Below are 13740 nucleotides of genomic sequence, written 5' to 3'. Positions count from 1 at the left end.
TCTTTTGATTCATTATGTTTATGCATTACATATGGAAAATAGTATTTTCATTCTTTCTGTTATCGGGGTTTTTGTTTTTTTTCTTTTTAACAGTTTTACACACTTTATAATCAAAATAAAAGTTTGCTGGTGAAACTACAATTTGTCAATAACAGTAGTGTTTTATTTGTTACATTACCTGCTCTTGGGGACCGTAACTGTAAATCAGTAAAAACCGACCTCATTTTTTACAGTAAGCGTGACAGAGCCCTGGAACACGTTGCCCTGAATGGTTGTGGAGGCTCCTTCTATGGAGATACTTAAGACCTGTCTGGACACCTACCTCTGCGACCCACTGTAGGGTACCTGCTTTAGCAGGGGAGATTAGACTCAGTGTTCCCTTGAGGTCCCTTCCAACCCCTGTTCTGTGATTTGGAAACCTCATGGAACATGGTTCTTTATGAACAAGTTAAGCACTGGGTGTGAAAGTGAATGGATTTGTTTCTTAAGACTGAAATTCTTTGCAATTATGAATTCATGTAGTATTGAAGTAGAAGATGATGGTTATGAGAAAGTTTGGCCAAAAAGTATCTGATAGATGTGCTAATGTACTTTCTTTTAGTTTGCAATGTGATCAGGCAACTTTTCTCCTTCATGATCTTATTTAGGCACTTTCTGTCAACAGATGGGTTGCAGGGAAGCAGCTCCTAAATGCAGCGAGAGCATCAGGTTTCTCAGGGGGAAGGTTTATGTATTCCTTTTTCTGTAATTCCCTTTAGCATATTTTTTCTACCTAAGTGTTGTGTGGTACAGGCAGAGCTCAGCTGCTTGTGTTACTTCATATTTTCACACGGCCTACAAGTCAACAACTTTGAATAGAAGTAGACAATGAAGGGCTAGGAAAAGAAATGCCTAAAGTGAGAGTGCTGAAATCTGGATTTTAAAATTTGGGTGTCTAAAAGCAAACTGAAAGAAAATGCCGTAGGATTGTTTCATTGTCCTCTTTAAGAAAGAACAAACACAGGAGGTAAGTCAAAGATGCACTTTAATTTATACAGAGAGAAACAAAATATCCACATTACAAATTTTTCTCTGTAAACTGGGTTTCTCTAAAAAAGGCAACTCTGGTGGTCTTCTAGCTGTTCTGTTTATTGGTATTGAATGTAAACACGCATACAGAAACAACCAGGGAGTTAAGACATTATTTATTTGGGCTTTTGTACAATCACAGACATGACTTTGAAGTATGTAACCTCAGCTACAAAAGGAGTACATTTCTGGGACTTAAAATTCCCCTGACAGGGGCTTCCTGACTTTTTGATTGTTTGTTTTTTAATTTCACATAGAGGGAGTTAAGGAGTAGGCTTCATCTCAAACTAAGAACGCAACACAGACTGAACTGGACAATGAAGAGGTTATTCCATGTGGCTTATTCACAGGAACCCAGTGATGGTACATTTACAGATTTACAGTGTAAAAGATGGCAGCAGAGACAGCTTTCTGTGAGAACAGCCTCCCATTGCATTTCTACAATGGAACCAAAGAGCTGAGGGAGGCTCATAGCGTATCCTGTACAGCACGTACATGCAATGAAGTGACCGCAGATGAAGTGATGTAATCTGCTCAAGGGAGCTCTAGGTTTTATTTTACAAGCACAATAATAATAATAATAATAATTAATTAATTAAAAAATAGCTACAACTGAAGTGAATAAACTATTCCTTTTTATTTTATGTCTGAAGACGTGTTCTTTCACTGTATATCATACAAAAAAAATTAAGTATGGGTAAAGTGTTCAGGGCAACTCTTTATTTAAAAACAATATTAATTAACAAGTGCCTTTATTCTCCCAAAGGGAAAAAGAGCCAAAAGATTTCCTGTGTATTTTCATAAGCACCATTGTTCCGACTTGTGTTGCTAAGTACGCCTTTACAAACAATGTACAACCACTGTGTTCAAAATACATTACTGAAATCTTGGGTGCAAGGTTGTGTTTCTCCTCCATTCCTTATTAATTTTTTTCCAGCTGTCTGTGCAGGATGTAAATGGATGCTAATGCTTTGTGGCTTTTGCATTGCCCATTCATGGCCCTTTCACGTTCTTACCAGCAGCTCTCTGTCCAGCCTGCATTCGGCAAGACGATGGCTCACAGTACCCAGGAGGGCCGGGAGGGCCAGGAGGACCAGGAATCCCAGGCTGACCAGCCACCCCAGGGGGACCTCGTACACCATCACGGCCTTCCCTGCCATAGCTGGGTTTGCCTGGTTCACCTGGAAAAGCGGATACAGGCCTAAATTTGGGAGCATGTGATGTGGTCGATATACACATGGCTTTACCACTTTTTTAGCTTTACTAAAAACTGTTACTAAAAGCTGTGTGAAGATGGGGTTCCCTTTTCAATGCTCTCAGTGTCTTCCCAGGAGAGGTGACCACTCAGAGGGACTAACAGAGAACCATGTTTACACATCTATAGCAATGAAACAGTCCCCTCCAGCTGCACTGGTATAGATCTGCTATTATAAGAACCAAGACCATACAGCTGACTGGAGGACTGCAGGCAGCTCTGTTGGTGATGATCATGAACGCTACTCACTACTTCAGAGTAATATTACCTCTATGGAAAGAGACATATCAAAAACTTACTTTTATTCTCCATTCAGATATGTTGGAGAACAGATGTGTTGAATGGTTGAGCACTAATGTATGGTCTTTTTTTCTATCTAGAACTTCGATGAAGGGATTAAATAATGCAATGATTTTAGTAAGCCTCTTCCAATCATACATTTCCAAAGAAGAAAACACTGAGTGTCACAGACATTCTGAGTGTCACTATATACTCAAGATAAATTGTTTTTCTTTTTTTTTACAAAGAGAACAAACTTTGACAGCTTCCGTCTGTGTATATACAGAAACAGGCCATAAAAAGACATTTATGGAAATGCTTATTTTCATTGTTGGCCACTAGAGGCCAGTTGTGCTGCACTTATCAGCAGGTATCCATCCTGGACCTTTACTGATTTACGCTGCAAATTAATTACAACAGAAATAAATAATTATGTTTTAGATGGCTTAAATTATGAACGGAGATTTTGAAGACTGCTGCACCTGTTAGTAAGATTGTCTGATGTATGAATCTTGTCTTTCTATTGCTCTTCTCTTTTATTTAAATTATTTCCTCTTTTTTAATGCTCTGTATGTTTTTTTTTTTTCCTAATCTTTCTATGCTGATGTAAATGGAGCAGAGAGGTAGCGCTTTAGGAAAGAGCTGATTTTATTGTTACTTACAAAGTAAAATAATCAAGTCTTGTTATTTAGAAGTTTATTGCTTAATGGACACCTTTTGGATTTTCAAGGCAGCCTGAGGTATCAGTTCTGAATAAATTTTTACTTCAACTATCTTCCTTTTCTTCTTTATCCTCACCCTTTTATACTTACCTGGAAGACCCCTCGGTCCCGGGAGACCTTTCTCTCCTCTGCCTGGAAATCCTCTTTCTCCCCTTTCTCCTGCTTCACCTAAAGCAAATTTTTGAAATGTTAGTTAGAGCCTGCCTGGAGTATTACCTTCAGTAAGCTGCCCCTCCAAAGTAGACAGCTAATAGGCAGAGCATTAAGCTGGCTGTATATATTGTTACCACCTTGGAACAACGTCCTGACAGTTGTAAAAGATTTGGGATTTGAGTTGCCTTCTTTATATCTGAGTTATACTCAGACACTGGAGAGGGAGAGGGGGGGGAAATGGGGACAGGACAGTTAGCACCGCATGAAATGTTCCGTAACCTACATAGCAGAAATCAACCAAGCTCACAGAACCACAAGGACTATTTTGAATTATGGCCTGAGGTTACTGTCAGATGGCTTTTGAAAGACTAAGTGAACTCAGCTAATAACTAAAAATTCTCAAGTGCTGTTCCTTGAGACAGCTGTTGCAGAGAAGACAAGTTGGTTTGCTCAGAATACAGTATTTTATTGACATCCACATAAGATATTCACTACAGTAAAAATAAATTTGTTCTCACACACTGCTATTACAGACTTTTCTTTAGTGGATGCCCATCTTTTCTACAATCTGATATGTATGCTGATATATATCCCAACAGAAAGCATCTTACTAAGAGGAAGCTTTGATTTTTGTTATTTATTTTAGTTGTGAAGTCTAATTCTGATCATTGTATACATCCCTCAGCATTCTACGTGTTTACCAGTTGTGCACACCCTGCTTAAGTTCTTCATTTGATTCTTATCCTTTGATCCAACTTTGCTGTTGATGATATTATTAAAGTTACTGTATCGTCATATCTTCTGCTGCTCTGTCATCTCATGGCCACATATTCCTGTGTTTCTATTTCCCCTACCGTGAACTGAACCATTCTCAACTTCTTTCTCCTCCTTGCTTTTTTTAACTTGTCCTAGGTACCCTTTCTTTAACTCCCATCTCAGAAAGTTTCCCAAATGGAGATGGGGAATGTCAGTTCATCTCTAAGAGATCTGTGGAACTGTACTGACTACAAGGAATCCAAGGAGAGGTATAAAGATCCTGCCACATGCCACCAAACATGTAGCTATCAAGATCATAATATAAATCAAGATTTATGTGGTATCTTTCATGAGGTATCAAAGAGGATTTGGTGTAAAACAAGTAGCTTAGTTCTCCTAGTCCAGTCATCTGGCTGCAGTGAAGCCCCTGATGACAACTTACTCCACCTTCTTCTCTGATCTTACCTCAACCTCGCACTGTGGCACTGCCATGGAATGGCCTGACTGTGGGAGGAACTAAATAACCTACACTATACACCAGGTAACCACAGAAGTGGATAATGATTGGTGTTATTAAGACTGGAAAAAGCACTGAATGCTTCTTTCAGGGCTAGTACTATGCTGAGACTGCTTTGAAGTAAGCATGCCAACAGCCTCACGTACATAAAGAGGAATGTATAATTACCCAACTAGCATAGCAGTGCAATGTAAAGAATCTAACTATAGTCGTTGGCAGGTGTTTGAAGTGCAAGGCAGTTCCTATTTTGCATCTTAAAGTACCATCATGAAAAATGTCATGCTTGACAGCGCACACCCTTTGGTGTCTACAATCTTGTTTCAAGGTTTACTATAAGGTAACTTGGAATTTGATTGGAAGTATGCTAGGAAACAAAGCCTTTTGCTCGTTTTTAGGTAGCTTTTCTTAATGTGCTCTGTACATTTTTTTTTTTTTTTAAATATGACTGCAGTACAGCCTGTCTGTTCATTCAATTTCAGCATACCAGACCACCTTTGTATTTTCCATGTTTTTGTTGCTTCTATGAATATAGATGACACTACATTAAATAAAGCAGTAACAGAGCTACAGCAGCAATGCAGTTAAGGTTTGCTTTCTTTGTATTCTATTCCCTCTCTCATCAAAGATTTTTCCAATTTTTCTTTCAAGCAGAAGTTGAGACAAAAGTAAATGCTCTAATCCAACAACAGACTGGCTGTGTGCTAAAACATACAATTTTTTAACTAAAACCTTCCTTTAGGAAAACAAATTGAAACCACTGCTGAATAGAAAGAATAATACATGCAGAGTGCACTGAAGGCTTTGCAGAAAATTGCACTGTATAGCCATTTGGAGGCATATAAACCCTCTAAGACAGGAACAAAAGAGATTAACATACCTTGTGCTTCACAAAAAACAGCAATTTAAGTCAAGCCAATTTTCTTACAGAGTTGCCTTTTACAAAGGATCAATGAATTGCAGTACGTGGTCTGATGCTATTAAACATAAGAATGGCTCGAGTATTATGCCCAAATATGAGGCACATTGTTGTCAGCTATTTGTAATATAAAAACTGGATAGACTTAGAAGAGTAGACTAGCAATAGTGAACGGATTTGACCATTTATGTCAGCTTTTGGGACTGGAATTCTTGCTAAAGTAAAGATCACAAGTGGACTGTGGGAAGATTGGGGAAAAGAGAATTACTGATGAAACTTTTCAGCAAAGGAAAAGTAAACTTTAAAAGCCTGTGAGAAGGGCAGTTAATATTAGGAAATTGATTCAGCTCTTTATTTCTAGATCAAGGCTAAGGCAGGCAGGTGCTCATCCTTTCCCGTACTGTGTAAGTGACTTGATAACAAAATGCAGATCTATAAACAAATTTTAATGAGGCCAGGCAAATGTGTCCTTAAGTTACTGGGGCAACTGAGGAGATGGGTACAGAAAAACAGGTTATGTTCCTAATTCAGTCTTTTGTACATGTATTTGTACAATATTCATCTATAACCTGTAGTCAAAAAAAGGAAAAACAGACACACAAACTAGAAGAAACCACTCTCAAGGTTCAGCTTGAAAATCAAGATGTTGAAATCTCTAGCTCAAAGGATTTACATTCTGTCTCAGACAATCTAGTAACATAAACAAGAACTGCTGGTCAAAAAACTCAGTCAAAATAATTTCACTTCCACCACTGCTCAGCTGTCGATAATAAATAACAGTTTACATGTAGAATTCCTCTGGCATTGAGCAGTGCTTGTTATACATCACAGAAAACTCTGAAGGCCAAGTCTGGTATTAATTCAGATAATGTATGAGAATGCTGAACTTCATTTATGTATAACATATCCTCAGATACAAGAAAAGCATTTTCAGTCAATAACCAAAAGCCATTTACAGAGTTCCTTACCTTTAGGACCTTTACGACCAATCTCACCAGGAGGACCTTTAAGGCCAGGCAAGCCACGGGGTCCAAGTTGTCCTGGGAAACCATTTTCTCCAGGAGGCCCTGGAGCACCTGGAGGCCCAGGTCGGCCAGGAAGACCTGGAGCACCAAATTCTGGCCGCCTAAGACTGGCTGCCAGCTGAGAGAGTTGTTCTGCAATGAACAGAAGGACAAAATTAAGCTGTAAGTGGGACCTGAACACAAAGATAAACAAGTATTAGAGCTTGCTAAAGAACAATGTATGTTCTTTGCTATGGAAACTGATGGATTACAACACAGAAATTTCTTTATATAAAATGCTATTTATAAAGTATGTTACATGTAAGTTACAATCTTAGACCTACCAGTGGTAAACTGCAGAGGTACTGTGAAACTGGTCAATCTGAAGCTACATCTTAAGCTTTTAATGATTGCAGCCTGAAATACTTAAATGTATGCAGTTTATTTAGAAATGTCCTTATAATTTTGTTATTTCATTTTCAACCATTTATAAGAAAACCTACTCGATTTGTCTCTAAAAAGAGCAAATCTCTCTCTTCATTACTTCTTGTTAACAGTTGTTAAGATTCATCTTTGAAAGAAAGAACAGCTAAAAAGCACATGGGCAGTCATTTGTCATTGCAGTGAGCCTGTAAAATAAGAGCAGGCATTACCTTTCAAAAGAAAGACGCCCCTCAAATCTGTGCTCACAAACACAAATCTGGTAAATAATTGATCATCTTATGATGTTGATTTTAAGGCAGATCAGCAGGAGCCTTCTGTTGTGGGGTTAGTAAGAATAGAAGAACAGCAAGCGATGGTCGCTACTACAGTGGTGCACTGGCAGCAATATCACACCAACTGGGACTCCCTAATTCCCATTCATCAGCTGATTCACCAACTGGAGAACCAAGGAGTAATCAGCAAGACTCACTCACCCTTCAGTAGTCCCATATGGCCAGTGCAAAAGTCCAGTGGAGAGTGGAGGCTAACAGTTGACTAGCCTGGCCTGAACCAAGTCACACCATTGCAAAGTGCTACTGTACCAGACATACTAGACTCCAGTATCAGCTGGAGTCAAAGGCAGCCAACTGGTATGCCACAAATTATATCAACAGTGAGCTTTCTTGAGTCTCTCTGGTGGCAGAGTGCAGACCACATTTTGGTTTTACTTGGGGCACTCAGTATGCCTGGAATTGACTATCCCATGGGTGGAAACAAAGCCCTACCATTTGTTATGGGCTGATACAGACCACACTGGAATATGGAGAAGCTCCTGAACACCAGCAATACATTGATGACATTATCATGTGAGGCAACACAGCAGAAGTTTTTGACAAAGGGAATTCAAATCATTCAGTAGGCATAAAATCAGCTTGCTGTTCCTTGGGATGACCTATGCTAGCTATTTATTTCCTTTTCCTCCTCCCCCTTTCACTCCACTTCTGTAACAGTGTGGAGCTGTCATCACTTTCTTTGAAGATCCTCTTCCAGACTTCAAATCCATCTTTCCAGTATGCCATAGAAAAAACATTCTGTGGGTACAGACACACAGTTCCATATGACATTTGCCATAAATTCTGCATGACTTGACAAGAATAGCTATTTTGCATTCACAGTCCAGAAATAGTAAGATAACAGAAGATAACAGAATCTGAAATAAAATGGAACTATGGCCAGCAGAAAAATAAGGAAGGCTGGGTATAGCAATCTGTGGACAAGCCCTGCTGAGGAGCTGAGTTTCATTTATGGTTGTCTTCAAAATGACAAGTTTCCTAAAGTCCAGCCTCCCCTGGCACAACTTGAAGCCAATCCCTCTTGTCCTATCAGTAGTTACCTGGGTCAGGAGGCCAACTCCCACCTCACACAACCTCCTTTCAGGTAGTTGTAGAGAGTTATATAGTCTCCCTTGAGCATCCTCTTCTTCAGAATAAATAATCCCAGCTCCCACAACTGCTCCTCATAAGGCTTGCACTCCAGATCCCTCACTAGTTTCTCATGTGGTGTGTGCATTCATAGAATCATAGGATAGCTTGGGTTGTAAGGCACCTCAAGGATCACCAAGTTCCAGTGCTCCTGCTACAGACAGGGCCAACAGCTTCCAGATCTGACACTAGACCAGGGCCCAGGGCCCCATCCAACCTGCTCTTGCACATCTCCAGGGACTGAACATCCACAGCCTCTGGGCAGCCTGTTCCAGCACCTTGCCACTCTCTGTAAAGAACTTCCCCCTGACATCAAACATGAACCTTTCCTCTTTGAGCTTAAAACCATTCCCCTTGTGCTATCACTATCTACCCTTGTAAAAAGTTGATTCCCCTCCTTTTTATAATCCCCTTTTAAATACTGGAAGGCTGCAATGAGGTCTCCTTTTCTTCCTGAAGAAGCCCATTCACATGTAGAAACTTTCTATAGCACGCCCTTCTGAGGACAGGATATTTTTTCTGGATGAAATTGGGAAAATCTTGGTTGCTGCCACTTGAGTTTTGTAACTTAAATGCTCAAGAAACATCAAATACATTTTAGCATATTTACCTTGCATGACTCTCATGCAGACCTGCTTAATGTGCTGATCAGTTGGTTCTTTTCCCTAGGATTGAAATATAATAATTTTAGCACAGTTGATATTACAGTATATTTTGTTAAGTATGACGTCTGCTAAAGGCAGTGTCTGTTCAATAAAAGGTGTTCCAGTCCCTACACTGCTTCAGCTGAAATCAGTTTGACTAGGCAGGTGGGTGTGTACTGTGTGTGTGTGATATGCTTGTGTCTAAGACATAGTTCATGCACATCACAGGAGTGTGGTGAGCATAAGAAAATAGAAGTAAACTGAATACCGAGGTCCAAAGGACAAACTATATACAAACCTAATATTTGTCCTTTGTTTAAATGTGCCTGTTGCAAGATACAGTGTATTTTGAACCCTACTGAGTGTTTCATCTTCTCATGCATACGTATCTCCTGACATGAGAAAAGGAGTGGTGCAAGTGACAGCTCAAAAAGATATCAGTTACATGAAGGCAGTACTTACAGCTGGACCTTGGCTGCCAGGCAGACCTGGAGCACCCTGTTCACCCTGCAAGCCTCGTGGTCCGGGTGCACCCCGTGGCCCTTCCATGCCAGGCAGTCCCCGACTTCCCTCTGGCCCACGGGAACCAGGGTCTCCAGGATTACCAACCTGGCAAGGAAAGAATGTTAAATGACTGCTATGCTAGTGGTAGACATATTCTGACACATCCAAATAGGGGCAAGGGCTATTCATGAATGCAAAGTAACAGCCACTGGCATGCAGAATTAGTGCATAGATTCTTTTTATAGAAGCATCTACAGTCAGTGGTTATGCAGTTTATAAAACTAAAAGGAGTTCCTCTCATTTCAAGAAAAGATGTAGGAATATAAGATATTATGTCGAAAGAAGACAGAACCTTCATCACATGCGCAAGACAGTGCTTCTACCACAGAACAGTCTCTTGGTTTGTACTTCTGCCCTCAGTCATGTTATATATAACTTCTCTGGATATTACTTTAGGATAGAAACTTTTCATCTCCCTTCTTGCTCTGAATGCTCCTCTCACAGTATCACAGTATGAACTTGCATCATCTAGCCCCAGGCTGGGTTTTGGAATACAAACTTTTGCTTTGTTGATGTGTCAAACAGAGTTCACAGCACACAGGTTGGAGGGCCTAGGCTTCGTTGTGCTGTCCATAGGGGAAGGAGCACCCTCACTTAAACTGCTGCTGGCACAGTGCCACAACAGACGCACTTCCAGCACTTTCAGAACTGAGGGAATGGATATAAAGAGCTGTTTTACTGCTGTAAGCATCCCGTTCCCTGGGAAATTGAAGGGTTGATATGGCTACGTTAATATCACCACGTAAGTACATAGTAAATAAGCTATAGCTTAGGAAAAAGAAAGTAATCCTCAAAACCATGGCCCGTTAATACAGATTAAATCCACAAGATGGAGCCATTTCCCTTCCATCTACTCTGCACTTCAGGCCCTGTCACCAGAAGGCCATGAGAATATACTTCTACTGTTGTAATAATGAGAGCTACACAACCAGAAAGCCATCACTTCTTTCTTGCTTAGTCTGGCAAGCTGTCGGGTTTACTCAACCCCCCTCACCAGGATGACAAGCACTCTAGGGTTTCATGCAGTGAAGAGAGAAAACTAGATTTCTCCCCTACTCCTCTCCCTTATGTCCTTCCCACAAGAACTCAGCTAGCTAGTAAACACTGCGTAGCATGCATTTTCTTAACCCTAAAGGCACACTGGGTATGAAGAACACAAGCATAGTTAATTTTGTAACATTCAGACTCAATTCCCCGTAGGCAGAACTGCTGGTTTGCTGATATTACAGCCCAAACTGTCAGCTGCTGCAATAATCCCGCTCTTCAGTGACTCCAAAACAAAAGAATGCATTCAGCTCTCAAATTTTGTTTTTTATGTGACATTCAGGCTTCTGCTCACCTTCCACATGAAAGCTGTTAAGGAATCAGAGCCAGAAGAAATTTCACACAGACAACATAGTCCTACTAACACTCTTCTACAGTATAAAGGCTGCACACTGCTTGCAGCCATTACATTGGGCACCCGGCTGCACCACTCTACTGCCCAAGGAGCATAATCGTTTCCATCTTAATTGTACTCAAGATTTAGAAAAAAGAAATGCTGTTGGAGCATTTTTTATTTAATTGTGAGAGCTCATTATTTGTTTTCTCATTTCTACATCAGAAAACTATCCATTTTATCTACCATATCTCTGCATTTCTCTAACAGTGCAGTTCTTTATACTTACAGATCCCTTTGCACCCGGTAATCCCATATCACCCTAAACAAAAATAACAAATGCCTTATTAGAAAAGAGTACCCGCTGTAACAGTTATCACAAATGCAGTAAACTTCACATAATTATCCTGTAAAAGTAAAAAAACTCACATATTTAATACCCAAGGCACATGTTGATTATGTAAAACTGCACTACATAATAATTCAAATTAATTACAATTCATTTGGAAATAAAACCTAAACCTCAGAGTATTCTGTAAGATTCCTTTCTCATAAGAATTTCTGTATGGCACAAACAAGAAAGTATTTTTCTTACAACTGACTCTATATTGCTTATTTGCCAGAATCACAGATGTTTTACTATGCTGTGTGGGGGCACCCACAGCAATCTGGGCAACAAGTTCCAGTGCTTCTCCTCTCACTGACTAAAGAATTTTTACTTAATCTAAATCTCCCCTCTTTTAGTTTAAAGCCATTCTCTCTAGTCCTATCAATCACTATCAGACCATGCTAAAAGTTTGCCTCCCTCCTGTTTGTAGGCTCCCTTTAAATATTTAAAGGTTGCAATTAGGTCTCCCAAGACCCTTTTCTTTTTTTTAAGCTGAACATGCCCAGCTCCCTTAGCCTTTCTTCATAGGGGTAGTGCTCCAACCCACTGATCATGTTCAAGACCCTATTCTGGACCAGTTCCAACAGCTCCATGGGTCCCTGGACCTGGACAGTATTTCAGGTAGAGACTCACAAGGGGACAATATATACTGCATTAGTGCATTTCTCTTTCTCTAGGAAAACAAATACCAAAGGGCACACACCGTAGATATTACCCATGTGAATTCACAACGTCTCACATCTTCAGTAGTATTACAGTACCACTGCCTCTTCTTAGACCAATCTCCCTCTAACAGCCAGTCACTTCAACTTGTTGCCAAAGGTGAAGGGAACACAGTGCATTTCAGTCAAATCTGTGTTATTAAGGTTAATTATTACCTGTGCTCCTGCTTCACCTGAATTAAACTACCTCTTCATCCTCACTGCCTCAAAAACCCGTAATTTACATATATTTATATATGAACATATACATATATTTGTGTGAATATGCATAGCTATTTTTTTAATATAAAAATACTTAGAGTATGCACGTAAACAGATCCTAAGAATATGTGTATTTCAGAGAGCTTTAAAACAGCTGAAATATACAATTAGGCTAATAGAACTGCTGTGCACCACAAGATGCCCATTTGGTACACAACTGAAATTATATTTCCAACGACCAAACCTTGTGTTTGAAGTGCTCCAACAATATTTTGAAGTTTTAAGTAACAACAAAGAAAGATCCGATCCAGTGAAGAAAGAATAATGTCTTACTAAGTCACCCTTTTCTCCTGCATCTCCTTCTGATCCAGGTGCACCCTATACCATAAAATAAAAACATAACTATCAGTCTTCAGATTTAGGCAGTGTAAATTGATAGTATTATGACCTGTATTGTGACTTACTTGTTCACCCTTAGGTCCTGGTTCACCCGCTGAACCCTAAAAGGTTAAAGATACAAAAATATTTTATGATTTGAAACACGGAAACTTAGTTTTTCTTCTATTCTGTACAGCAGAGCTAAGCAGCAATTAACGCAGTTAGGAACTTTTTAGTGCCTTCATAAATCATACTCATTTAGGAAGAAAGTTACACCTGTCCTCTTCGCTTATTAGTAATATCTACTGGGAAAGATAACAGGGCATCAGGACTACACTGCTATGGAAATCATTAAAGATTCTTTGCAATCAAACTTCTAATGCCACTTCCCTGGTGCAAACTGTCAGGTAGAAACAAAATGTTGAGCAGGTTCAGAAGCATACTAAATTATCTTCAGTCCTTCCAACTATCTACTGCATCAGTGCGGTACACCTCTAAAGTTGTAAATATTTAAAAATGATAATGAAAGAACCTCAATCTTTCTGGACGATTAAGGTGACAGGCTGAAGGAAAGTAATAGCATGGAATATACAATACGCTGCCACTCTGCTTAGTACAAGTTCTGACTGTCAGGCAGTAGCTGATCTCTCCCTCTTATGTCAGATATTCTTGCACATGCTACAGCACCACTCTGAAAGTTGAAGTTATAAGTAAAAATCCAGGAAGTGTATCATATTTTCCAGCCCCATTGAAGCACTCTGTGTAACTGTAAGACACTACTGGTTTTGTGGGATAAACACATCCAGACACCCACTATTTCAGTCATAATCTTATCTTGCTTGCTATTTAACTTTCAGTGTTATTGGGCAGCACTGTCTCTAGAATTTTTAT

General features: G+C 39.7%; 1 protein-coding gene across 2 annotated transcripts in view; it reads right to left on the bottom strand.

The window, feature by feature from the left end:
• Nucleotides 1-1007: 1007 nt before the first annotated feature.
• Nucleotides 1008-13740, bottom strand: part of COL9A1 (collagen type IX alpha 1 chain) — a 60449-nt gene continuing 47716 nt past the window's right edge. For both annotated transcript variants that reach the window (XM_015859124.1, XM_015859125.2), the window contains 8 exons: nucleotides 12936-12971; nucleotides 12805-12849; nucleotides 11450-11482; nucleotides 9681-9827; nucleotides 9185-9239; nucleotides 6635-6823; nucleotides 3415-3492; nucleotides 1008-2249 (listed from right to left, as the gene is read on the bottom strand). In XM_015859124.1, coding sequence (XP_015714610.1) covers nucleotides 2062-2249; nucleotides 3415-3492; nucleotides 6635-6823; nucleotides 9185-9239; nucleotides 9681-9827; nucleotides 11450-11482; nucleotides 12805-12849; nucleotides 12936-12971 — 771 coding nt within the window. In that variant the 3' untranslated portion in view covers nucleotides 1008-2061. The remainder of the gene's footprint in view (nucleotides 2250-3414; nucleotides 3493-6634; nucleotides 6824-9184; nucleotides 9240-9680; nucleotides 9828-11449; nucleotides 11483-12804; nucleotides 12850-12935; nucleotides 12972-13740) is intronic.

The sequence above is a fragment of the Coturnix japonica genome, chromosome 3 (assembly GCF_001577835.2).
Source record: "Coturnix japonica isolate 7356 chromosome 3, Coturnix japonica 2.1, whole genome shotgun sequence".
NCBI lineage: Eukaryota > Metazoa > Chordata > Aves > Galliformes > Phasianidae > Coturnix > Coturnix japonica.
This window is presented reverse-complemented; position numbering and strand designations above follow the sequence as displayed.